General features: G+C 47.2%; 1 protein-coding gene across 16 annotated transcripts in view; it reads right to left on the reverse strand.

Moving 5' to 3' along the window:
- COL13A1 (collagen type XIII alpha 1 chain) overlaps positions 1 to 26,564 on the reverse strand; it is an 84,018-nt gene that overhangs the window by 16,000 nt on the left and 41,454 nt on the right. For 5 of the 16 annotated variants that reach the window (XM_042817731.1, XM_042817730.1, XM_042817736.1 and 2 more), the window contains 25 exons: positions 26,392 to 26,448; positions 21,776 to 21,892; positions 21,283 to 21,324; positions 20,431 to 20,457; positions 19,677 to 19,712; positions 18,344 to 18,406; positions 17,719 to 17,745; positions 14,397 to 14,441; positions 12,744 to 12,776; positions 11,976 to 12,002; positions 11,271 to 11,333; positions 9,286 to 9,330; positions 8,746 to 8,832; positions 8,493 to 8,537; positions 7,971 to 8,015; positions 7,298 to 7,366; positions 6,752 to 6,775; positions 5,740 to 5,793; positions 5,384 to 5,428; positions 4,875 to 5,027; positions 4,235 to 4,333; positions 3,517 to 3,570; positions 2,731 to 2,772; positions 2,160 to 2,186; positions 1,188 to 1,268 (listed from right to left, as the gene is read on the reverse strand). In XM_042817731.1, coding sequence (XP_042673665.1) covers positions 1,188 to 1,268; positions 2,160 to 2,186; positions 2,731 to 2,772; positions 3,517 to 3,570; positions 4,235 to 4,333; positions 4,875 to 5,027; positions 5,384 to 5,428; positions 5,740 to 5,793; positions 6,752 to 6,775; positions 7,298 to 7,366; positions 7,971 to 8,015; positions 8,493 to 8,537; positions 8,746 to 8,832; positions 9,286 to 9,330; positions 11,271 to 11,333; positions 11,976 to 12,002; positions 12,744 to 12,776; positions 14,397 to 14,441; positions 17,719 to 17,745; positions 18,344 to 18,406; positions 19,677 to 19,712; positions 20,431 to 20,457; positions 21,283 to 21,324; positions 21,776 to 21,892; positions 26,392 to 26,448 — 1,407 coding nt within the window. The remainder of the gene's footprint in view (positions 1 to 1,187; positions 1,269 to 2,159; positions 2,187 to 2,730; positions 2,773 to 3,516; positions 3,571 to 4,234; positions 4,334 to 4,874; positions 5,028 to 5,383; positions 5,429 to 5,739; positions 5,794 to 6,751; positions 6,776 to 7,297; positions 7,367 to 7,970; positions 8,016 to 8,492; positions 8,538 to 8,745; positions 8,833 to 9,285; positions 9,331 to 11,270; positions 11,334 to 11,975; positions 12,003 to 12,743; positions 12,777 to 14,396; positions 14,442 to 17,718; positions 17,746 to 18,343; positions 18,407 to 19,676; positions 19,713 to 20,430; positions 20,458 to 21,282; positions 21,325 to 21,775; positions 21,893 to 26,391; positions 26,449 to 26,564) is intronic. The other 11 variants (XM_042817733.1, XM_042817729.1, XM_042817732.1 and 8 more) reach the window with 11 other exon arrangements.

A 26,564-nucleotide genomic window follows, 5' to 3' on the forward strand; every position in this document is an offset into this window, starting at 1 on the left:
TGTCTTGTGCTCAGTTGGTCGCAAGAACGTCCTTTCCCTGTCCTAGTACTGCATACACTTTAAAGAATAACTGTTTTTGCACAGAAAGCTCCCATCTGCATTTCTCAGAGCAGAATGGGAACTGAGGTTTTACTTCTCCTGGCTTCACTGCCCTTCAGATTAGAGCCTTCTGAAAGCATCAATTTCTCCCCATGCCATGTGTGCAGCCCATGGCAAAAACACACCTTATGAGCCCAGTTAGGTGCCTACAGTCAGATGAAATGCACCAGAGGCAGGAAGGTAACTGCTATAAATACAGGAAAACATTTTACAAAGAAAGATGTGCACATTTCAGCCAAAGTCAGCTTTGGGTGATCAAACAAAATCTGACAACAAAATCATAAAGCACGAGATGCACTCTTTGCAGTGCTCGTTTCCAGTCAGTACCATTTAGTGAAGAGAGAGGGTGTGCTTTACCATCAGTGCATTCACATGAGCACATTCACAATGCGAGCAACTGAGTAGAACTAAGTTACTGCTAACTCATCAGCAGCAGGTGAGTCTCAGACACCTGCTGTAGAGGCTTTCAGTAGATATGATCTGTGAGCTTTTCTTTGCAAAATTCTCAGGTTTGTATTTGAAGCTTGTGCAATTTTACCATTCTGCCAAAATCCTTCCTTGTAAGCTAAGCAATGCGTTAGCACTATTTTCATCCTGAATTAATCTACAGCAAGGAATACAGGAAGCCTCTCCTGCATCAGGGAAAGCATCATTTCCATTGCAGAAGTGATAGGAAAGCATTGGACAGCGAGGGTTGAATGCTTTCAAAAATGCCACACTTTTGTACAAAGCCTGCCCAGGAGACAAACTGTTGGGAAAAAGTCTCCTTTTCACTTCTGCACGTCTTTGTGCTTCAGGGAGATGATGCAAGGCCAGTTACAGAGGTTGCAAGTGACCTATGGGAAAGCTACTGCTTTTCCCAGAGCTGCCAGAAGCAGGAAGAACTAAAAAGATCGCTAAAAGGATCACAGGTTGTGTACAGAAATGGAGGCTTTGCGAGTCTAAGAAGCAATGGCACTGTTATTTATAGGCCATCTCTTTCTCTGACTTTACGTATCAAATCCCTGCATGCATCTCCTACCGAGAGATCTTTTTACGGCTGATACCAGTTTGGCTTGTAAAGCACTGCCTGCTTCCTGGATACTTACGGGTAATCCCAGTGGCCCTCTGTCTCCTTTTTCACCCTGGACACCCTTCTCTCCTTTCATTCCATCAATCCCTGCTTCCCCCTAAAGGAAGGATGGAGAAAATAAATCCACCATGACAGCACTTATATAACAAACAATCCTTCATTCCAAGAGCAACAAAGAAGCAGAGAATGCGAGAGGCAGCAAAAAAAGAGCTGTGCTTTAGCCCAATTCTTGGTTCAATCAGAAGAAAACCAGCATCAGTCAAAGTGACTTGTTCTAATCAATGCCAGTAAGAGGACAGTCAGGTCCAGAGGATAATTAAAGATGGTCAAAAGAGAACAGATCTTCCTGCTGTATTGTTCTCCCTGCTCTTGCAGGGAGCATCAGGTAAATGCAAGTATCTGGCAATGATCTGATAGGGTGGCTTTGAATTTTAAACTGGCAGTTCATTGGAAGGGAATGACCAGTGTCTATAAGCTTTGAAAAAAGTCAAAATCTTTTGGAAAACAGACTTTCCCTTTCCTTTGCACCTGCCAGCCAGTAGATTGGGCATAAGCACGTGTAGATGGAGACGAGAAAGCTTTAAATCCCTGGGAACAGTGAAGTTCTTAATGGCATTACAGCAGCATGTACAGCATATCGAACCTGGCTAATTTTAAAATAGAGCTCAGTTGCTTTGGATTGTATGGCAGGTTGTCCATCCCGCTGTACAGACCTTTACCCTTCAAAGATTTCAGCTATGTTCTCATAGGAAAATTTCCAAGGACCAGAGGCTTCCCACTTCTCTGGCTGAGAACAGGAGAAAATGACCACTTTTCTGGATGGATGCTACTAATCCAATCCCTTCAGGATAATATACAGACAGTTTTGTTCTCTTACCCAATATGGAAGAACGGCAACTTTGAAAGCTGGGAAGCTGCTGCTGTGAGGAATTCTGGCACTTTGGATAACTCTAGCAAAATTTCAGGATTGAAAATTTGACAGCCTTACCTTTGGTCCTGGAAGGCCCTGAAGACCCTGTGTTTGGAATGAGAAATGAGATATGAGCAACACTTAAGGGCGTGCCTTAAAGCCCAGGCACGTCAGTTCACTGGGCAACATAAAGCTTTCATTTCCTGATACACTGAGGGCACAAATGCTTAGCCCAAAGGCCTCTTTATTTGTGTAAAGGGCACTTCACGTACTGTTCTCATCTGGCAACGAGGAGGCTCTCGCCAAGAACAACCTGGCAGCAGGCCAGGCTTGCTATTAAGACCATTTTTGCACTTGATCCTTTTAATCCTGTCCATCCCATCTCACTACTGTCTTCCCTTTCATCTCAGGCTAATCTAACCTCTCACCTTTTAACTTCCCAGCTCATCGTAGCTCTGACCTACCCTGGAGGTAATTCTGGAAGTGACACTAAGTGCATTGCTGCTTCAATGTTGCAGGTAATTCTGGAAGTGACACTAAGTGCATTGCTGCAGTTTCTGGCAGTTTTCTGCACCTCAAATCCTCCCCAGCCACTTTCATCTCATTCACACTCCCAGTGCCTCTCTCCTCAGTGAATCACAACACTTACTGGAGGTCCTGGTGGGCCTTGAGGTCCGGGGGGGCCAGACATCTAGAAAACAATGCGAGAGAAGTCAGTGTCAAGCTGCTGGCTTCAGCATGTGAAGGGAAACTGCTCAGGGGGGAGGCAGGGCACGTGGAGCAGCTGAGCTCCACCAGGCTTGGAAACCTGGACTGCCCCAGAGGGCTGCGTTCAGAAGCGACAGCAATCCAGGACAGAGTAGCCAAGCAGCAGCAGCAGGATGCTGGAAAGGGTTATTGCAGTAGTTGCAGAGATTCAGAGGAAAGGAAAGCAGTGATATTTTTACAGAAAAAAATACACTTCCACTAGTCTTGCACTGTTACTTCAGCTAGCTGTTTCAAAGTATAAGAGGAAGGTAGCTAGCTCTACAAACATGGATACTGATAGCCTGAGGGACTCCTCTCTGCAGGGCATGATGGAAGTTCAGTAAGCTTTGAGGAGAAAAGGGGCAAATTCATTAAGCCAACATATATTGAAAATATCTAGGTCCAGGCAGGTATTTTTTTTAGAAAAATCCTTCACCACAAATGTTGAGGAAAGTAATTGTGTGCTTCCAACTATCTTGTGCTCTTCCTTAGGCATTCATTATTGATTGCTTGTGAGTTAGACTGTTCTTGTGTAGAAGAAAAGTAGGGCATCAGGAGCTAAAGGTGGCCAGCAATTCTGGCAGTTCAGTCCCACAAGATAAAGCTTGTGGGATGCATCATAAGAGGATGTCTGCTGCCAAAGCCATCCCTCCCCTGCTGCGAAAAGGAAATGAGATAGGTGACCTACCGATTCTCCTGGATTTCCTTTGTCTCCACGCTCCCCAGGCTGACCCTTCTCTCCCTGCACACAACAACACAGCCTGTCACTGCCAGCTGCCTTCTGGAGTCTCACTCCTCCAGAAGCCACGTGTCAACCACCCAGATGCTGAGAAGCAACAGTGGCCAAAAGGAGGAGTGAGACTATACTATACTTTTGAATGCCAAAAGTGTGGCATTTCTGAAAGCATCTCAAAGCTTCACTAACAGCTCACTGATGTCTCTTCAGCACCTCTGCTTCCAGAGATGACAACTTTACAAAACTGGAGGTCTCTGGGAGCGGTGTCCTGGGGCTGTGTAAGGGGAGCATGGGACTTTGTCCACCTTTCCCCAACAACAGCCTGACATCTCTGCCGCACTACAGCCTCCCAGGGAGGGAGCACAGCAAGCCACTCAGAAGAAGCCTCATGCTGACAGCAAACTAAGTATGGGCCGCCTTAGCTGTACAGGCTTTACAGGCAGCTTCCAGAGCCCAGCACCGCCAGAGAGCAGTGGGAACTAATGCTCAACTGGCTGCCTGCCTGCTGCTGGAGATCTGACAGACGTCTGCTGATGCTGAAGCACCTAGCTCCAAGGGATAGGATGGTCTAAGGATCCTGAGATATACTGCACTTTGGAAAACACGTGTTGCTCTGTACTGTTTTTAATTCACTGAGCAGGAAAGGTCAGCCTGTCTTTTTCACTCTTACTGTCAATCCTGGAAGTCCAATGGGACCTGGCAATCCTGGTGGTCCTGGCATCCCTTGGTCGCCTCGTTCTCCTTTCTCTCCAGTGGGGCCATCAAGACCCTATGAATCAAGAAAGATTTGCAGCTTTTTGCAAGACTTTTTTGCAGGTATTACAGATACCATTGCCAGAAATCAGTTGTGCCCTGTGAGCTCCAAGAATACAATGGAAAACCCAGAGAGCTTTCAGGTATACAGGAGAAGGCAGGGCTTTGCTGATATTGAAACCAGACAGTAATATGCCTGAAACATCCTCCTGTCATTGTGGATGTGCCATTCCCCAGAGTCGCAATGAAGGACTGCTTTCCTGCCCCCAAGTTCTGCTTGTGGTTATGCAGTTTGCTGCAGTACATGCTAGAAATCACTCCAATAGCTAGTTGTTGTTACTGCAAGAGCTTTATCCTAGTAATCCTGCACAGAGGCAAAAACTCACTGCATAAACCCTCTTGACTGCTGTTAGGGTGCAGAAGTTGTGACAGGCTCAAGCTAGGAAATTGGGCACTCTGTCCCAGTTGCTTAGGGTCTTCGAGTTATCCCACAGCTCCACCCAAAACCTGAAGAGCCACAAGAGCAGAACGCTGCTGAGGGGCTTCAATGTACTCACTGGTGAGCCTGCTTGTCCTGGCTCTCCTTTATGCCCCTTTTCTCCTGCAACCCCAATCTGGCCTGGCTCTCCCTTTATTCCAGGTGGTCCATCCTTTCCTGGCAGTCCATGAGGTCCAGGGGGGCCCATTTCTCCTGGCTTGCCTCGTGGTCCCTAAAAGAAATTCACTCAGTAAGTGAGACTGACAGGTAAGAGAAATGTTAGCCCTGCAGAGTGATTCCCTAGCTCAGAGCCTCTGCTGCTCATTCTCTAATAGTAACACAACTGGAAGAATTACAAACAGGAAGAAAAAAAAAAAAGGGAAAAAAGAAGCAGGTTTTCCCTGCCATTCCAACTGTTCCATAGAAGTTAATACTCTGATAAGCCACTAATGCTTATTTCTATGGAGCCAAACCACTTCCCTCTCCCACCTCCAAGTGGAAAAGCAACTGTGCATAAGTATCAGTGCAAATTATCTCCAATTAAGGCTACTGAAGGATGAAACAATCCACAGAGGAAGCCTGTCTTACCTTTTCTCCATCATGGCCTGGAGGACCTGGTAAGCCAATTTCACCCTGAAACACAAAATTGTTACTTTGGCCATTTGAAAGCAGCCTTGTTTACCCAGAATGACAGTTCATGGCCCCAGCGCTATTGGCAGTCTCCAAACAACACCAATTCCCACAAGATGTTTTGTGAAGGGGATGGTGAGTAGGAAGGATCCCTCATCTCTGAGATAATGCCTTATCACTGTGGGAAAAGGGATTCAGGATGCCATGGCTGAGGAGGAGTGGAGCCTGGCAGAACAGGGTCTGACAGTGCTGCTAGGAAGAAGAGGAGCACTGGGGAGAGACGTGTGTGAATTCTTCCCCTAGCTCTGCAGTACCTTCTGTCCTGGTGGCCCTGGAGGTCCAGCCACACCTGGAAGTCCTGGCGGTCCCTAGAAAAAGTAAAACTCATTTTCAGAATATTATCAGGGCTTTCATTTTTGTGTTTTGTAACCAAAGATCTCTTCTGTGTTTAAGGGGAATTTTCCTGGAGACTCCTAAAATTGCATTTGCTTGGAAAGCAAAGCAATACAGAGACCTACTAAGCTACAGCCAAAATCCAAAAAGAGTTATAGATACTTATGCATTCCTCTACTTTCTTATGGAAGAAAACAAAAATGACTACAGCTATTCACTCTTAGAACTGAGACAAACTTAACAAGGATTTTCCCTTCCCATCTACAAATACATATTTTTAGATTAATAGAGACCATAAGAAACATTACACTTCTTAGATCCCATGTGCAGCTTATGCAGAGCCAAGAGTGATGATAGATCTTGGCAATTACTGCTTTAAGGAGACCTAGGCAGCAGCTCAGCCTAGATGCTTATACCCATTTTCCTTTGCCCAGCCTTTTCTCCCCCATTCAAGTGTCCTGTTGTCCTAAGAAACAAAATACACAGATGCTTTCACCCTCTTCTTTGGCTCCAAGTAATTACTTTGCCTTTCCTTTCAAAGGGGTTGTTGTTGTCACTGCTGTTTTAAATGATTTAATTTAATGATTTTTGTATGGGACGTGTATCAAGTTATACTTATCAATGATGAAAATATGTATTCCCCTCTCATTATAAAGTGTCTGCCAAGGGCTGCCAATGAGTCTTCTTTATCTTGGTCAGCCCCCTTACTCTTCCCTGCCCCTTCTGAGCAGGGAACATTACCTTGTAGAGAAATAAAGGGCCTGATCATAATTCAAGTGCCAAGATCAGATGGCAAAATGAGCTCTTCCTTCAGCTGTCAACACTGCCCCAACAGCTAAACAGACCTCAGCTGTGCAAAAATGGTGCAGGTATCTGCTTAGGATGAACACATGGCTAATCACTTAGGGCCACACAGTGAAGCTAGGAACTCACCATCAAGGCTAAGGTTCGTATTTCCTAGAAGAAAAAGAAAGTGAAGAAATAGAAAAAGGGTAACAGTCATTTAAAAACAAAGCTTCTTCCCAGACCTTGTTTCATAGGACCCTACGAAATGAAGCCAAAAAACAGCTCTGAGTCACATGGAGCGATGCAGCAATTTCTCCCCACCATCATCACATTTTTTTCTCCCAAAGAGAATCCAGACTAACCCAAAGCTGGGCACAACTGCTCAAAGCACACACCTCTGAGGAGCCTTTACAGTGCTTTTATTCACCAGTCTATCCTAAGGCTTCAATCCCTGTCCCACTCTTCAGGGGATTCCCATGGCCTTACTGTCTGCCAGACTTAATTTCTCACTTAAATAAGATACACAGATATTTATCAGAACAGTATGCAGGGAACTGTGGGACTAACGGTGCTGTAGAACAACCAAATATTTTTCTTTGTTGTTAGTGCTGAGGAAGATTTACACTGCACTGGGTTTTCTGCATCCCCTGGGAAACCAAACAGTCACCTCACGGATAGCAGGACAGTGCTCACCTGGAGAGCTTCACTGATGTTACCATCGTAGTCCATCATTTCATCCTTTCCAGGCTCTCCTTTGGGACCCTGCAAAATATCCGACCTTCACTCAGAGCTTTGGGATCACCTTCCCCATGGTATAGCATAGGATCTATGGGGGTCACCCTAAAAAAATCCCTCAGAGAGGGATCTGTTTCACAAGGTTCTAGTTTTTCATTTCTTGAACAAAGCTCTTAAAAGCGTATTTTATAGAGGGAACACTGTAGAGCTGTAGCCAGATGACCTGCAGGTTACCGTGCCATAACTGTCAGAATTTACAAGTCTGGTACATGGTGAAGCTGAGGCCAGAATCCAGGAACTGTGTCCACTGACAGATTTGCACTGCCATTTGCTGATATGCCAAGGGCCTGAATTCAGACTGGGTTCCCAGACTGACTCCTCTACAAATGAGCAGAGCATTCACCCTCTTGAGCTTAAGAAGTCTTCTCCCCTGAAGGAGAAATATCTGCTGATGAAGGTATGGAGAAAGAGCCCGCAAACTTAATCACTGCCCAGCTTGTAAGCCCTTTAAGAAATGGTGAAAACATCAAGAAAGCAAAAGCCCAAGCTAGACCATCAGTGTGGTCCCACTATCCTTAGACCTCTTTGAAGGGCCAAAACTATACGAAAGCATTAGTGAAGGGACACCTACCCTAGGCCCCATGGGTCCCTGCTCTCCTGGTGTACCACGTTCTCCCTGTAACAAGAAGATGCTGTTAGCAACGTCCATCACTACAGTTGCTTGAGCTCCAGCAACCATTGGACTCTACAAGTCCTCTAAAACGATTTCCAACTAAGTTGGAATAGAAAACCTTGCACATAAGCTGCAATACTTCAGCAACACCAGAAAGTAGCTTTTTTCTGAGAAAGTATTCTTCCAAAATACCTGGAGGTATACCTGTTCCCCAGACCAGTCTGATGTACTCTCTGGCATACCAGAGATTCAGTGTTCACTGCTGGAAGAGCTGGTTCTGAGGGATCAGGTCAGCCTGTTCCATTAACATAGGTTCAACCAATTCAAGTGGTGGCCAAACCTGTGCTTAACCTTCTGCTTTTCACCTTCACCCTAGACAGCTCAGTTTTAAAATGCTTCATTTCTGTTAAGTTTTCAACATATAGGAGTATTTTTTGTATTACCAAACCCAGAGCTGGACTGCCCACAAGCCCTCTGTACCTTTTCCCCCCGTGATCCTGCAGCACCAACGTCACCAGCTTCTCCCTGAGAGAAAAATAAATGGATTGGACTGAATTGCATGGGCAGGGTGCAACTCTGGTGCTGGCTTTGCTTTCCCAGTAGGAAGAACTGCACTCCGGTGTGTCACACCTCCTCAGTTAACCCCAATCTCCACCCATGACTCCACACCCCAATACCTTTCTCCACCACCCCCCACCATGAGAACAAACTCACTCAAGGGTAAACTGCTCACCTTTGGTCCAGGGGGCCCAGGCAGACCAGGAGGGCCAGGTTCCCCTTTGCTTCCCACCAAGGCATTCTCACCATTTCCCTTCTCTCCCTGCATGCAAGGAAAAACAAATCCATTCCATTTCTCTAATTTCACTTGCCAAGCTGCTGATTCAGAGAGACAGGGCCCAGAACAAGCTTACCCCTGTCCTTCCATCAGCTGGGCTCTGGATAGCCCAGGAACATCCCTGCCTCAACCAGGGGCCAGGGGCCGGGCCAGTACAGCTCTGCCTGGGGGCTCTAGCAGTAAGAGAAAGCAGTGTTCACGTGGCATTGTCATTAAACTCCCATCCTTTCCTGACATGGTCACTGTCATTAAGCGCGTTGTCCCCTTTTCCAAAGGGCAAGTTCCTGGTGAAAGTCTGACTGAAGGTGTGATTGCTATCTTACTTCTCAGCCCCTACAAATCAAAAATGTTTACCATAGGGAAAGGGCTGCATACAGCTGGCACAGGGAAGAAGGAAAGGAGACAAAGAGTGGTCTCCAACTCATGGAAAATACAAACCTTCGGGCCAGGGAGCCCAGGATCACCAGCTCGGCCCTTCTCACCCTGTGGAAGAAACAGACACAGTCGGGATCTGATTTGGCAGGTCGTCCTGGACGAGCAGCCAAAGGATAAGTTCATAAAATCATTAATCATTAAGGTTGGAAAAGACCTCTACGATCATCCAGTCCAACTGTCCACCTATCACCAATACTGCCCACTAAACAATGCCTCTAAGTACTACCTCTGCCCTTTCCTTAAATGCCTCCAGGGATGGCAACCTCTCCACTTCCCTGGGCAACCTTATCCTCAGTAGCGAAGTTTCCCACCACACCTAGTAAAGGATGGAGATTCTCCTTGGCCCTCCTCTTACTGTTAGTATATTTGTAAACATATTTTTTGTTGTCCCTGACAACACAAGCTGTTCCTGCTTTCAAATCTTTGTTCTTTCCTTTCAGGGACATTATTTTAGGCAAACCAAGGCATCTGCCAGCAGTACCTGCTCAAGCAGGAGACTGCTTTCTCCAGTGTTTCTGCATATCTCCACAAATCACTGCCATATCTTTCCAAATGAAAATGAATCCCCATTTTCTTTTTCTTATTGCTCATCTGTTAAGCCCTTTCTCCTGTCAGCCCTTCAACATGGGTTCTCCCCATTCCACACACCTAGAGAAGCTGCTGCCCAGAATGAAGGACTTTTTCCATGCCCCGACAGAGTTCAGCTCTTCCTACACAAACTGTCCACTTCCCAATACTCACTGCTCAGACCTTCCAGTTTCAGTGGCCAATACTGCTTTGGCAAGAATCTGCTACACCTATCCCAATGGAACAAATCCTGCTCCTGGCTCCAAACCCCAATTTCATCATGCTCTTTAAATGAAAGCAGTGCAGCATCTCAGCTATCAGCCAAGCTCTGTGACACGCAGTGGTGGTGAAAAGCAATGAAAAGAGTGGCAAAAAAGGCAAGAAGAGGTGATGGTTTGAGACCCGTTGATGCAATGCCTGGTGAGCATGGTCTGCAGGTGAGCTGTGCAAGGCACTGCAGGCAATGAGCAAAGAGGGTGTCCAGCACTAGCACTCACTCGGTGAAGTGACTTTGCTTAGTTCACCATGGCGTTCAGATCACCCTTTGAATTACTCCTGAAATTAAGTTTTGTTCTGCCCATTCCATCCAACTGCTAAACCCATGGTTCTCAGCTACAGGTTGCTGCATGGGACTCAGTATGTCGTAAGGACAGTCTAACAGAGCTTTCTTCATTGCCAGGAAGAGAGGTTTCAAATGAATAATCAGAAAAAGGTTTTCTTACCTGCAATCCTCACAAGGTCTCCAAAATTGACTCATGCAGATTACAAAGAACAATTCAAAACCTCTCTTCTCTGCTGCTCTCCACAAAAGCAGCACAGCAGACCAACAAGACCAGCACAGAGGTTCTCTTGGTGCCATGCTGCTGCCTGCACAGACAGGTGCTGCACACCAGTCTCATCAGAGCTCAGGAGCACACATCTGACATGTGGAGGGCTTGCATCAGTGCTCCAAGAACAGACATGCACTTTCCATGGAAAATAATTAGAAAGCACTAATCTTTTTTTGTTTGTTTGTTTGTTTGTTTGTTTCTTCTAGGCAACTCTGGAGTGCAGTGGCCCATTCCTTTAAGGTGATTTGGTCTGAAAGGCCCCCACCCAACTCTCTCCCCACAGCCACATTCTGCCTTTCTCTGCTTTTGGTACCATACTTCTCATTCAAGGATCGCGCCAGTAGGGGCTACACAGAACTTCCTTCAATTATTCCCAGGAAAAGACTGTGTCCCAGGTACTTCATGCTACCCTGCTTGCTGCCAGCCCCCCACCTCCTACAAGCAAGAACACACAAACACACTTCAACAGGGCAAGAGCCAGAAAAGGACACATGATCCCTGCAAGCACAACGATGCAACGCAAAGCAGGCTGCTGCCAGCTCCCACTCCTGGGGAACACAGCACACCAAGCCCAAACACACAATATCCTACCCGCTGCCCCCTTTTCCCTGGCAAACCTGGGGGGCCCATCCTCCCTGGGACTCCAGGCTCTCCCTTCATGGGGAAGAAAAGAGACAGAGAGCGTCTGTTACATGGCTGCCGCATGCTGTAACACAACCCAGTGAGCCTCAAACAAGAGAGGCCAGCTGTTCAGAAACCAAACTGGCTGCTTAGTGATGGAGAGTGACAGGGTATTTTTGTACTGTGTCCACCACAGGATCTCACACCAGGTCACGCTATGCTGAAACTGTGCATGACCAGAAGCAGGACAGGGCAGCCCTCAGCATGTGACAGAAGAACAACGTCCCACAGTCCCTGATGAACTGTGGCAGTACCTCTGGTGGGCACAGACGTGCTGGGAGGCAGAGAAAGCAAGCTGGCTGAGCAAAGTGTGCTGTGGGCATTTTGTGGGGTAGGGAGAAGGGGAAGAAGGCAGCTGGAAGGAAACCCCACCAACAGACTCCAGCTGGAGGGAGTGGATTTGTTTGCAGGATGGGCTCTCACTGTACACTCTTGCCATTTTCTATTGCCATTGCTTATGCTGGCAGGTGTCACTAAGACCTGGATTTGTGCCTTGGGGAACACAGAGCTGTTCCTCAGCTTCTCTGGGGGAAGTGGGGAGAAAAAAAAAAATCACAAAAAAAAAGATCACAAACAAAACAGAAGAACAGCCTCAGAGCAATGCTTTCCAAGTACCTTTTCTCCTGGAGTCCCAGGCTCACCCTAGTAAGGAAGAGACAAGAAAATAAAGTGAGAAAATAGAAAGTGAGCACCTTAGAGCTAACAGGGTGGAGAAAGGAGCATTCATCTGTGGAGGTCTTGCGGTGTGAGGATGCTTTAAAAGCCTATTAGTACTTCTGCCTAAAGCTTGTTTCATCTTTATTAGCCAGCTCCTGGACTGCTGAAAATAAACAGCAAGATGGAGTAACCACCTTGCTGTGCTTCAAGAAAAGACTTGCCCATATTAAGTCAAGAGTCATCTGCTGGCACTCACCTGCTGCCACTAAGGAATTTACTTACTCCTATCTCTGCACAGGAGCACAGCAAAGCTGAGGATATGGCAAGGATGGAGGGACATGTCAACATGGGAACAGTGTGGCATCAGGGAGAAAAGCTGTCCCCACCAGTTCTGGGATAACCTCTTTATCTCTGCCTTTTCCTCAGCAGCTGGAGTCAGTCAGGACAGCACACCTCAGCCCCACCAAGATGACTTACATTGGCACCTAGCTCACTTTTTGCTCAGCTGCCATCCTGATACTGCTGTGGAGTGCCACCTGTCTTTGCTCAGAGCGCTGTGGAGCAGCAGATGAAGCTGAGGACAGATGAAGCTTTTCTGCCAGAAGCTACAGCAGTTCTGCCATTCCCCTTCAGTGGGAGCTGTTTGACCATTTTCCTTCGCTCTCATAGCTCACTGGCTCTTAAACGCACCCTTCTTGAAACACTGAAGCGTAGAGCAGAACTGACCTTCATCCCTGCCGTGGCAATTCCAGGAGCACCCTGACAGAAAGAGAAGATAGGAACGCTTTGTTTGAAACTGAATTAATTATTTTGTGTGTGTGTATATATATATATATATATATTTTTTTTTTTTTTTTTTTTTAAAGAAACAAAACACTATCAGCCAGGTGGAACTATGAAGGGAAAATCCACAACTTTTCCTTTCCAAAACTCAGAAGTAATGCTGTAACACCACACAGCACACATCCTCCTTCCCTGTATGGGTCGTTCACCTATAACAGTGGCTCTGCTTTCCAAAAAGCTCACCCAAAGACAGATAACATGGGCACAACCCAGTTAGGAAAACCAGATTTCCACCCCGAGCGTCAGCCCTGCTGGCGAAGCCAAGGGCAACAAGCAGCATCAAATCAAGTAAGCAAGGAAAGCAAAGTCAGATTGAGGACCAAACACTCCGTTCAGTTTGATCCCAGATACATCATCTCAAGCGCTCCGAGGAACACCAGTTTTTAACACCAGAGCCTTGGTCTCATTTGCCCATATTCTGTTCTCATCTCAGGGGACTAACACTGCAGTAAGGTGGCTTCAGGAGAGCTGTGAAGCCAGCCACCCTAGGGGATAAAAAGACTCCCAAGCATGAGCACCTTCTCCTCAGCAGCAGGAAAAAAATGCAAGTCTGGCATCAACCCTTTGCTCTGGAATCTCTGTGTTAGTACGAGTTAGGGCCTGGTGAAAATGTCCAGTTACAAAAGCAAATATGAGGGATAACAGGGTCTAAGGAGGGGAAGTAGGAGGGGGAGGAGGTGAAGTAGTGTTAGAAGGTGGGATGTAATAGGGGTTGGGATGTAGCACATGAGGCAGAGAGGAGGAGTGGGAGCCAAGTTCAAGGTGAAGAGAGCTTGGAAAAGTTCAAACAAGGAGGAGTGGGGAGCCAGAGAGCAGCGGGATCATACCTCTCAGCTTTCTGAAACAAATCAGGGACAAAGCTAAAAAACACAAGGATAGAAGATGGAGATCAGGGATTCTATGCAATAAAAGGGGAAAAAAGCATTCCAGAATTTCTCAGGGGTCAGTAGGTTTTAGTGAATATGGGCTAGAGTCATGAAAGGGATTATGTGCAGAAAGTGGCTTGGGTTAGGCTTTCATGGTACGTTTGGGATGCCTTTTCCTCACTTTGGCCTTTAAATGGCAGTGGATGCAGACATCATTTTCTAGTACTTACTCTAAAGCTGCCATGCACACATGCAGGCTCGCTCACGCACACTGGCCCTGATGCATCGCTGCATCAACCCAGGTTCACACTTGCATAACCCTGCTGACTGCAGCAGGCTAACACATTGGGACCCCCATTTTATGAAATGCCAATTTCCTAGAATGTTTGTAACTGGGTCCTCTCACTAGCATTGAGCATTAAGTTCCTGACGTTGCAAGACAGCATCAGACTGGGTATGCCACTTTCTTTTTAAAAGACTTCTCTCCCCGTGGTCACCGTCATGAATCAGGCCTATGCTTTGCAATTTAGAAGCAGAAAGAATTCAGCTGAGGACAGTCATCGACCAGTAGACACACACACCAATCCAGGTGATGCTTGTGCATCAGGGACAGCTGAGTGGTAAGGCTGAGATCAGGCAGACAAGCATCACTCCACTGTTCACAAAGTACCTTCATGCCATGTCTTCCTGGCAGCCCTGGCATGCCTCTCTCTCCCTGGAAGCAGAGCAAGAAACAGAAAAAGAGCAACAGATACAGCATGAGTCCTCCCAGGGCCCTGTGAGGAGGGCCAAGTACACCTTCTGCCTATAAACTTCAGGGGCACCGTGGCCTTTTGACTCTTCTGAGTGTTCAGTCCTTTCTTGTAAGTTTGAGTACGTCTCACCCTATGCAGTATATTGTAAGAAAAGTATAAGAAAAATAAACCAGTAATTATGAATGCTTTGTACTAGAGAAGTGAAGATCACCCTGTGCCCCTCTTTCCAGCTGTGTGCTGTTTTTCTTCTTAAACGAGACAAGACCAATGCTGTCTGCTGGGCAGCACCCACACTGCAGGTTCTAGCCCCATAGAGCAGCCCCTGGGGGAAGTAATCCCCCATTCCAGAGAGTTTCCTGAAAGATGCTACCTGCTTGAAGAGCTCTTTAATTATTTAGCCCTGCAAAAGCAAAGCCAACCCAGTGAGAGCAAGATAACCTCTTACAGGGAGCAAGTTACAGAGCAACCACACTGCCTTGACATTTCCTAACTATGGCCCCCGCACATTCACACAGCCCTCATTAACACCTGCAGGATCACACAGGCGCTAGAGCTAATTAGAGAGCAGAAACAAGCATGGCACTGCATCATTAAAGAGCAGTAAGAAAACTCGGGGCCAAAGCCAGAGGACAAGCAGGAAAAGCAACTCTCCAGAACATCTCTAAGCCCCTAATTATTTGGAAATCTTTGTACAGTAAGGCCTCAGCATGCCGAGCCCTCTCTGGTCCTGCTGTGTCCTTTGGGCCAGGGAAGGGCTGCACAGGGTGCCGCAGCCAGCACCAGAACAAGGCAGGCAAGCCAGAAACTGAGAAGCATCACCGAGGGCAGAAGCCAGAAGCAAAACACCCAGCTCACATCCCCAGATTATTGTTGCTCTTTTCTCAGAGCATGGGAAAATGCCTCATCCTAAGGACCATCACGAAAAAGAGAAAAATATACACCAGCTAGGGCAAAATTGATGGTTAACCTGGGGACAGCAAATCAGATGCTTATTCAAATGACCCAGCTGATCATACTTACACCTCGTGTAATGTCCTTCATGCAACATTACTGTCTACCTCAAGGTTAGGAACAAGAGGTTTGAATGCAACCTGAAAGCTTCTTCAACAGGGCAGGGCCTGTAATGTTCTCTGCTACCAGAAAAAGCAGTGATAAGCTACGCAAAATAGATCCCTAGAGATAAACTATGAATCACCTATAGTATTTGAACTGACTCCCCAAAGAAAAAGAAAAAAGACTCTGGTCCATGTAATTGAATCCAAAGGTGGAAACATTAAAAGCTTCCCAGGGTCCCAAATGACCTTCCTGGAAGGGAGGCAGACAGGAAAGAAGAAATTTCCAAAGGCAACAAATTCGTGCACCATGTGGATGTTCAGGAGCTGCTACTGGCTGATGTCTGGCTGCTGATTTAGGGGTATCTCTGCACTTGTATTTCAATCCCTCAGAGCAAAGAAGAAGGGAAAGAGAGAAAAGTGATATTGACAGTAACAAATGAAAGTCTGAGTGTGGAAGAATAGGCTGGTTTGGGACTGGGAGGTGACCCTATGGAGCTCCTATTTATTAGCACAGAAAGCACAGCAGGTTTTGTCTCCACTCTTATGAAACAAGATGAGTAAGGGCCAAAGTAGCTAGAGCATGTCCCCAGGGTCTCACTGAGTCATTGCTCCCTAACAGCACAGAGAAGCCTCTCAAGTGTGTGTGACCCTGAGATATAGCTGAAGCCTTGGAGACTTTCCTTTTGCCAGAGCCCAAATACAAAGAGCATGCAGAATTGCTGCAGAGTGTAGAAACAGCGGGAGGAAAGGATTGCCTCTCCCTGTGCTTGGACCAGGCTGCCTTGCTATAACAGGTGCCAATTCCATTCCCCATCTCTGCCCCTGTTCCCTTCCCAGAGCCACTGAGAAAATAGGACGAGGAGTCCACGAGGAGACCCTAGGATCTCCCAAAACACGCCGATGCCAAAAACTCAATTGGAGTTGATGAGAAGGTTTAGGAGGCCTTCCCAGATTCAGTATATATTGCATACGGTTTGTTTTCACCTCATCTGGGATTAGGAAATTTCTGTTAGTGTTCCAGAAGATAAATCAGAGGCTGATTAGTCCCTGTATGTGGGTGCAGGCAGAGCAGGTGCCTGCTGACTGTGAAACGTGGGAGCATTAAGTAGGGGTGGAAGGCAGTGTTTCCTTCCAGACACGTCTCCCATCTAAGCCACACTCCAACTTCAGTCCTGCAGTTCAGCTTAGCAGGAAAGCATCTGGCCGTCGAGACAGCAGAAAATTTGTAGCTCCCAAAACACACTAGTTTTGGGTGCAATTCTTCTCTCATTTACACCAGCACAGACCAGGAGCTTTGTGCTCTATGGAATTACGCTGATGTGAAGATGGATACAGGGGAACCTTTGGACTTTACATGCACTGTATTATTTCTGAAGATGAATTGCCTTCTTATTGGAAGGCAATTACTGCTGTGTTCCCAAAAGATTTTTCTATGAATTCTATGTAACACATTCACATTAAGTTCTGGAGGTGCATTTTCTGCCTTTAAATAGTAATCCACTCAGATGGAAAAAGTATAGAAAGTGTATATGCTGCACAATAAATGAGATGCGTGACACATACGAAATACTTTAAATGTATGTGTCACTGCTAATGCTTTTCAAAATATTACAGAACCAGCTCTCTCTCATGATGTTTAAAATGTATGGCATGACGGAGTATGCTCTGACTCAATGAACACTTATCAGTGTTGTAATGTTTTAAGCACAACCTACATTAAGTTATATACTTCAAATATATGGGTACAATAAACTTTAGTCAGTTAACATCTGGGCACAGAGCATATAAACCTGTAAGAAGTGTCCAGAAACAAACAGAAGAGCCTGATGCCAAAGCTCAGCCTGAGTTGCAGAGATTGAGCAGATTTGATGCGTCAGCTAACCAGATTTTATGAAGAAACCCCAACCCATCCCATCAAATGAAGAGATGTAACAAATCATTTGCAAGCTTCATAGTCAGAGAAATGCCTTTGGTAAGAATCAAATTCCACCAAAAGGATAAAGGGTGCTTTTATTGCCTGAGCTTGGAGAGTCTGCTTGCGGTTAATCACAGCACAGATGTGTACTCCATTAAATATCCCACAGAGCTGCTCAGACCCAACTTCCTCTTACAACCCATCAGCCCAAGGAGCAGCATCTCCCAGATATCTATCACAGTAGAAAACCACATTCCTCATACCTACCTTTATGCCAGTGTCCCCTTTTTCACCCTGCCCAGCAAAGAACAGAGAGAAAATACACAGAGGGACAGTGAATGTGAGGAGAAATTGAGCAAGCAGAACAATCTTCACAGCAAGGGCTAAGGAGAAAGTTGCCAAAGAAGGGAGTATGCAATAAAGGCAAACACAGGTCTCTAGAGAGACCACAACACCAGTCTGAACACTGGCTGTAACACATCCCTCCCTGGGAACTGCAAGGCAGTGCACCTTGCTGGAGTGGATGCTGGAGGTAGTCCATGTTAATGCTTCCTACATATTTTGGGTGTAGACTAATCAACCATCAAGCTGTTTCATGAAGCAGACCCAGCCTTAACATAAAACCATCTAAAAGCTGGGTCAGATTTATTCTTGAACAGGGGCCTGTGCAGGGCTAATCCTGGTCCTGGTTCAGGACAGCGGGGAATTGCTCTGGCCAAAAATCCTCCAGACCTTTTACACAGGAGCAAGTCTCTGTTTACATGGTTTGCAGTCTGCTACAGAGAACCTGCACCTGGACCCTAACTCACTGTATTTCTTCAGCATCTCTAGGCTTTGTGCCACTCATCTGCCCCTGGGAGACAGCCTTGCTGGTGCCATGGTTAAGAGTTACCTTGGGGCCAGTAGCTCCAGGGAGGCCATGCGCACCAGGCAGGCCTGACATGCCCGCCTCGCCCTGAGGAAGAGAAGAAAGGAAACAGAGAAAGCAGCAATGTGATGAGCAGCAGTGATGAGCAAAAAAAGGAGCACATGGGATGCCCAGATCAGAAAAGACATGAGAGGAATGTCCTACACAAAAGTGCCCATTACGCACCAAACTCCCCTCTGGGTCTCACCGGGGCAGGAGCACCATTCTGCATCAAGAAAGATGTTCAGTACACAAAAAGTATAACTTGAAGGAAATGGTCCCATAGGCCTGCATTTTATCAGAGCTAACATTTTTGCTCAGCTCTTTGCCTTCTTGTCCCTTTCCCTGATCCACACACCCAGGGAGGATTTTCTTCCCTACTTTCATCCATTTCTTCCACATTTCCAGAGGAAGGTTGCAACCTTGGGCTCATTCTCCTGAGAACCTTTGCTCAGTGAGTAAATGAGCCAGGCAACTTGTTTTGTGTGAGAAGAGCTCTAAGGAGAGGCTCTCACCATGAGGTCACTACAGGGACCCCCTCGCTGCCCCCCACACACTGAGCTTAGAACAGGATGGACTCTGAATGGAAAAACCGATGGGCGGTTCACTGCAAGAGGAGGCAATAAATTGTGTCTGTCTGCAGGAGTGGGCTGTGGTCCACAGGGACTATAATTTCCACTTCCTAACATAACAAAACCTTCTTGGTTTGTATAGCACTAATTAAAAAACTCTCGGATCTTGCCTTTTTGCCCACAGAGCGCCCATAAAGCAGTGCAGAGATAACATGGCATTCCTGCCTGCTGGGAGCATTTGCTTTCCCCTTCTCCCAGTGACATCCCTTTAGCAGTATCTCTTCATTCCCTCTTTTCCCTTTGATCTTCCTTCGCGCTTCCCCCGTCTCCCTGTCTCTCCATTACACCCTCCAGACTTGATTCAACACTGCTGTTAATTAGCTGCTGTTGCAGACCAGCAGGCAATGCCAGCTTCTGCCTTTTAACCAGGGAAAGGATGAACTTTCAAGTCATACACAGCCAGGATTAGGCCCTTTCTAGTAGTATAATAGCTAGATCTTAGTCTGGAAGTGAGTATGGGTAGGGAGAAATCTGTACTATTGCTGCCAGAGGGTTAAAGACATCTCTTGGTCCCAACTTTCCTTACACAGGTGAGCATTAGGGGATCCATGGACCCATGACAGCCTTTGGTCCAGTGAAAGGAGCTCAGCAAGGAGCTCCAGAGGAGCCCAGAGATTTGCAGCTGTCATCCCACAAGGCATCAGTGCAACTTAATTCATTTAGCAGTATTGGAACTGCCCCCTTACCTTTCTGCCAGGGTATCCTTGAATCCCAGGGTCTCCCTGCAAAAGGTAAAAAGACAAAATAAAATGAGGCTTGGCCTGAGAAGAATAAATCCCTGCCCCTTCCCGTGGGGCCATTCCACAAGGCCTTTGGCTCAAAATGACTCCACCGAGTCCCTGAGCCTTCAGACTCTGGGGTCCCTGTTACCTACAGGGACTGAACCTAGGAGGAGATGCACAAATGAGCACCAGCAGCCAGGTAACTCATGCTAGCTCCATGCCCCAGCTCTGTGGTTCCTATCTCCTCACCCTGGTGAAGTATCTCAAAGGAAAACAAACGGAGGTGGGCAGCAGCAGATGAAAAACAACCACCACTACCCCCCCACTCCCACATTTTGGCAAGTGAATAAATGGGAAGTTGCGGTAGAGTTAACAATAGCATTGCAAAATCGGTTCCTGAAGCGCTGGTAAATGCTTTGAGAGTGGAAGAAGCCAACAAAGCTGTGTGTGGCAAAGAATTTTGCAAGAGGAGTTGATGAGGCGTGCCTTACTCTGCTGAGATGCAACTCAGACACTTTGCCAGGACAAAACCAATGAGTCAGCACACAGGCTGGGCCCCCTGGCCAATACAGAGCTGGGCTAGAAATCTTTCTCAGCTATTTGATGTAACCTCCTTTCCCTATCTTTCACCTTCCACAATTTACACATCTCTCCATGCTGCGAGAGTCCACCTCTCTGTTTATCACTTTGCTCCTCAAATTGAGGCCAGACGTCTCACCTTTGCTCCAGGAGGCCCAGGTAAGCCCTGCAAATAAAATCAAAATAGACACTGGAGTTGACAAACGTAGACAGTGCTATGCAAAGTGATGGGGGCCCCTCTTCAGAGATGACTTGCATCGGTGAGTTCAAATATCCCTGATCTATTCTTCACATAAATACTATTCTAACCCACACTCCCAAATTTCATTTCATTCTTTCATGCCCATAATGCTCCATTCTCCCAGGCCTGGTTTCTCTGAATCTGAAGACTGAAAAGCTGCTTTTCCTCATGCACTGTGCCCTAGAATCTTTCCTGTCTCTCTGGCTTCACTTGGGAAACTTGTTCCCAGCCCACTGTGCAGCTCTGGAGTAAATCAGGGGTTGGCAGCTTTCTCTAGCTAGCTAAAGAGAGAGAATATATTAACAAACCACTTGTGTTTTCAAATGAGAAATAACCAAACAATTTACCTGATATGAACCATGAAGAACACCAGATATGCATGAGTGCAACTATAAATATGCAAAAGATCCATACAGGAGCTGCCTTCCTGATGTGTGCAGACCAGAGGAGAAAACTACCTTAGATAGGCTCTGATACCTTAATTACATCTGATTTTGCCTGACAATAGCAATTCAAATGTTTATTCATCACATCCACAGCTCCTTAGAGCTCAAAGAGAGATGAGGACACCTGAAACTATTACACGTAGAGAAGCGCTTTTGTCTCAGGGAACGACACTGGCTCCTTTTTCTAGAAGGCCTTGAAATCTCCCACAGATGGAAAACTCGTTCCACACTGCAGCCACTGCAGGGCCAGCACATCACACTTCTCCCCAAAGCTCCAAGAGCAGAGTTGTTTTCTGGCACCCACCTTTCCATCTCTGCCAGGCTTCCCAGGTTCTCCAGCTCTGCCCTGTTTTGCAAGAGACAAGTATGTTAGCACACTCTATCCCCTGCTGTTTAGCAATAGATTGTATTTTAAAATGTGCTTCACTTTTTGCCCTCTTTGACTGCTTGCCACACGCCTGAGAATGGGGCAGGAGCAGGAGTTCAAAGGGATGACAGGAATTTTATCAGTCAGATTTCTGCTGCAAGAAGAATAATTACACCCTGTGTATTACTTCTCCTCTGCAGACAGATGGAGGGAGAAGGAAACGGGGCTGGTGTGACCCACTCACATACATGAACAGCTATCAACAGTGCAGGGACTTCCTAGGAACTTCTTGCTCCCCACACATATCCACCTTCCCTGCCATTCCTCTGTCCATGGCTGTCTGGCTTCACAAGAGGCAGCAAAGACCAGAGGCAATTGTATGCATCCTAAGGAAAGAGGAAGCTGAAGGCTTTTTTGTAATTGGACTTACAGGTGGCCCAATTGGTCCGGGCTGTCCTGGGGTTCCCTCGGGTCCAGCTGGTCCAGCGGGCCCCGGCGGGCCAGGTGGCCCTGGAGGACCTTGGATTCCTGCTTGTCCTTGTTCACCCTGAAGTTTGTTAAAAGAAGGATTACCAGCAGGCAGAGCCAACTCAAGACACTGCCATCACAAGAGCCCAAGGCAGGTGAGCGTGGCCAAAGCAGAAGAGGCAGAAGAAAAGTCCCAGGTTAGTGGCTGGAGAGGCTTCCAAGAGTGAGGCAGAGCCCTGCCAAGGACAGCCTGGCTGCCCAGGAGCCAGTACCCCACGTTTTGCAAAGACAGCCAAGACCACCTTCTCAGTGCTTGCTTACAAGCAATCTACAGGTGGCCAAGCAGCCCAAACTCTTTGCACGTCAAACACCAACATCTCTTGGGCTTCTCAAGAAGCTCTCCAAAGCACTTGACAGTCACATGTGAAACAAAGCCTCTCGTGACCACGCTGGCACTTCCTGGCAAAGCCGCAGCATCTTACCTCAGCCTATTTTTTCCTCCTGCGCTTTATTTTTTGGGCAACGCTCCTGCTGTTTTTCCATGGACCAAAAGTAGAAATGCCACAAAACCGAAAGAAAATAACATGATCATCATGGCATTTCTGGAGCTCGCCCAAAGCAGGCCTATGTCGGCCAGGCAGAGCCTGTTTCTGTAAGATTTAACAAGCAAGTGCGTGCAAAGCCACCTGCCATTTTAAGCTCTCCAAGGAAAGCCATTCCAGCCGGTTCCTCCCCAGGCCCCTCAGTAGCCACTCAGCGGCTGTGGCTCATCCCTCAGCAATGCCATCTGGCCCAAAGGACCAGCACTCAGGACTAAGCGGCACTGCGGAGACAGTGGGTTGGAAGCACCACACTGAATACCAGACTGCTGATCTATAATTGATGCATCCAGCAAACTCCTACGGCCCCGTGGCACCCACGCTAAGCTGCTGTCTCATGAACTGCCCTGCCCAAATAAAATATCACAACATCCTGCTTCCATCTGAAAAACTCTTCTTCCACAGGAAGCTAGAAATCAAACATGGTGATTTTTCAACTGTAAATTAATGGGCATGTGGTTGAATCTCTGCTGCATTTATGCCCTCGATGCTGCTGCTGGGTAAAGGCAAGGCCGCCATCACGCAGCCTTGTGTGCACGGCAACACATAAAATCTGTCCCCTGCATGTGTTCCTAACCATGGTATTGTTTATCCTGGCTGCCCGTAGTAAAACAAGGCGATACAGGGACGTCTGCTTTATTTAGAATTCTACATGAAAGAAATAAGATGCAGATTTCGTCCTTTCTGCCATGAGCTCTATTTGGAAGAAAATTTCCAAGGTGTGGGCCAGGCCTATGGGAAGCTCAGTAACTGGGAACGCGTGCTGTCCCCTTAGCAGATGACAGGGAGATGGGGGGGAACAGGAGCCCTGCCTCTGCATGGAAGCACCGGTGGGGACTGACCAAGCCACATTCACATTGCCTTTGTTCAGCTGCATCTAGCACAGCTCAGTGTGTGTAAGCGTATGCCCATCCACACAGCTCCCTAACCACACCAAATGTTATTGCCACATCATTATGTTCTTATTAATGCATTCAGCATGAAAAGACCCCCACAGATCTAATTGGACTGTAAGTGGATACTGTAAGTTGGATATCAGGTGTCACAGTCATCAGATGTCATTCTGTATTTTTAGCTGCTGCCTGGAGCCATTTTTCAGCTCTTTAAAACAGCATTTGGTCAACCTCATTGTGCTTCAGCAATGCAATGCTCATGGAGCCTCCTAACCCAGCCCTTGCTCAGTCCAAGCCCATGCACAAAGGGCTCCTGCTGATGTGCTCAGAGGTAGCAGCAGGATTTTCTTCCCTCAAGCACTAGCATTTACTTTACAGCCTCGTGTTTTTTCTTAGTATTCAAATGTCGATCTCCTGGAATTGCTTGGTGCTGGCAGATCTGTAGTAGTGGTTTACACTTTTTCTCACTTAGAGAATGAATAAGGCAGCAGCAAAACATCACAGCAAAATTCTCTAGTGAAGCTGGCCTCTGGGGATGGAGGGAATTTGCAGCCCTGACTGACGACAAGACACGGGGCAGCTATTCAACTTTCCCACTTCATCCTGGATAGGAACTTCGGCTTTCAAAGCCTTCCCAAGAGGTCAGCCCTTGGCATGCCTCTTCAGACTGTTACTTTGAAGGCCAACCCATGCAAGCTGTGGGGCTTTACGTGCTGTGAACATTGAGCTGATAGGAACTGGGTTGAGAGCAGTTTCAAGTGATAACACTGGGATTTCACACAGCACTGGGAAGGCACCTCGTGGCACTGCAGTGCCCTGCTAGCATCTGGCAGTGCAGACAGGAGGGTGACAAAAACCAGCCACTTCATAAAGGGTGCCGAGCACACTCCAGTGTGGTAATTACAGAAGTTTATCCACACAGGAAAGTCCATCCCAACTGATGGAACGGGGGGATGCTTCAAGTGGGCTCATTAAAAGCCACATAAACTCTGACTATGGACACACTTCCTCACTATTCATACGTCCATAATTCATTTTATGAATTCATTACCAAAATAACTAAACTAAACATGAGTTATGGTCCTGAAAACCAAAATAAATGTGTTTACACCAAGATTTAATGCAATTTAATGAAATAATTGTAAGAGCTTATTTAAACATGCTTTCCCCAGCGATTCAGACCAGACTAGCCCTCAGAAGTGCTTGCTATTCATTCTTCTCGGTTAAACTTCACAGACATTCGCTACATTTCAGCAAGAGGTTTCCAACCTCTTCTGGAGATTGAATATGCAGGACCTGACTCTGTAAAATAGGAGACTGCTTGTCAACAGTCCTGACTGCAGTTTCATGGCCCATTTCTTTTAGATTTAAGAACTGGCTCTGCTGCGTTTCTTTTTAGCCACATTATCACATCAAAGATTTCCTCCACTTCAAACAACATCTCTCAGCTCTGCCCAAACCCCTTGGAAGCCCCTCTGTAGGGAAAGACAGACAGGTAGTAAGCTGATTAATCACAAGCATCAGAATAGGCTTAGAAACAGGCAACGAGGAGAGGTCTACCTGGAAAGTGCGTCTCTTTATGACCGGAGGTGGAGCCAGCCGCACTGAATTGAGGAGAGGCAACAGCTGGAGATCAAACCAGAAGGTCACAGGGCAAAGGAGGCCATTAGGGCATGGAGAGTCAGAGAGCAGCCGGGGGAGAAAACAGAGAAAAGGGGAACAGAGAGATTGCTATGAAAGTCAATGACTGCGTGCAGCCGGTGGTACAGGTACCTGCCGGCAGACCTCTGAGCTCCTGTGCACTGTGCACTGCTCACTGGGTATGTGCTGTCCACCAGTCCGAGCCAACCAGGGCCTGCAGCACAGAGCTGCTACAGCTTCTTCTGCTCACAGAGAGCTCACCCAGGGGATTTCTGACTCAGCTCCACTCCCAGACGATGTTTATTGCAAGACACCCCCATACTGGCTCTGCTCTTCAGTTCTCATCATCAGATCTGAGACAGCTATCAAAAAGCTCATCTTGTCCAAGGTTTTTCCAAGTGCACTTTCCCATTGTTTTCCCTCTTCCCTTACAAGAAAGTATCCGGGGGCCTTACCCTTCCCCGGGGTGCAGCTGGCAGTGTGGCTGGCTGGGGTCAGCAGAAGGGCTCAGAGCCAACACAAGGGTGCTAGCGTGGTTCATTTGGCAACATGAACACTGCCAAGGGAGAAGACAAGAACTTGGAATCTCTGAGCCCTGAGCAAGGTACTGCCTTAGTAGCCTGCACTTTGATTTTCCTCACTTAGCAGTAACAGCAGCCTCCAACTGCTTATAGCCAGGAATGCTGCCCCAGTGCACAAAGCTGACCCGGACACACAGCAATCAAATGCACTAAAGCTCAGGAGCATTTGTTCATCCTCCTGCAGTATCCAGTTTCCACTTGCATACACACTGCTGTCAGCCTGGCAGTCACCACGGCAGCTCTAGGCCCAGGAATGCTCCCCTGGCCTGATCCGCTTTCCTGTTCCTATCAGTTTTCCATTGAAGCTGTTCTCAATTTACACAGGGAGAAGAGAAAGGAGCATTCTGTGCTCAAGTCAAAAAGCCTGTGCCCCTGTGCACAGCCATTCCCCACGTGAGCTGTGCTTGGATCCCAGAGGTGTGCCTGCAGGTCTTCCACCACAGTGACCGCGCACCCCAGCAGTGCTGTTCAGTCCCTTTAAATGCCACTCCTTGCTCTGGCAGCAAAAGCCAGGACAGTCTTGTTGCAAAGGGAAATGGCCATCCAATATTGTAGCATCACCACCCCCTGCTCAGGTGGCCACATTCAAATACACTGATTCTGAAATATTACACAGCTTACAGGGAAGCAGAGGGAGGATGGTGGAAAAGATGAAGGGGAAAATGGAGGGAAGCAGTATGAGCCCTTCCAAAAACAGACAAGATCTAACAATGGACTTGGGTGCAAGTAGGATCATTTAGAGAAGGAGCCTGGCACCTCCTGCAGCCAGCCCTGCCCCTCTGGACCCCAGAAAGAAGAGCGCGCAATATTGGATGCCTTGTGCCTTTGCATCAGAACCATTCCATCGGACTGTTACCCACAAACCTTCAGCGTAAGGATCTGGTTAGAGCGCAGGGCTGCAAGGGTGGTACTTAGGTACTCCTACGGGACAGGGAAGACACACAACAGGGGGTCAGTGAAACACATGCTGTTTTTGAGAGCAGACAGAGTGTAGTTGCTCCTCTCTTCCCAGTGCTAAGCCCTGGGTGGCATTCTGG

Source organism: Centrocercus urophasianus, unplaced genomic scaffold (genome assembly GCF_019232065.1).
Source record: "Centrocercus urophasianus isolate 14NV4802_14NV808 unplaced genomic scaffold, USGS_Curo_1.0 seq_17, whole genome shotgun sequence".
Classification (NCBI taxonomy): domain Eukaryota; kingdom Metazoa; phylum Chordata; class Aves; order Galliformes; family Phasianidae; genus Centrocercus; species Centrocercus urophasianus.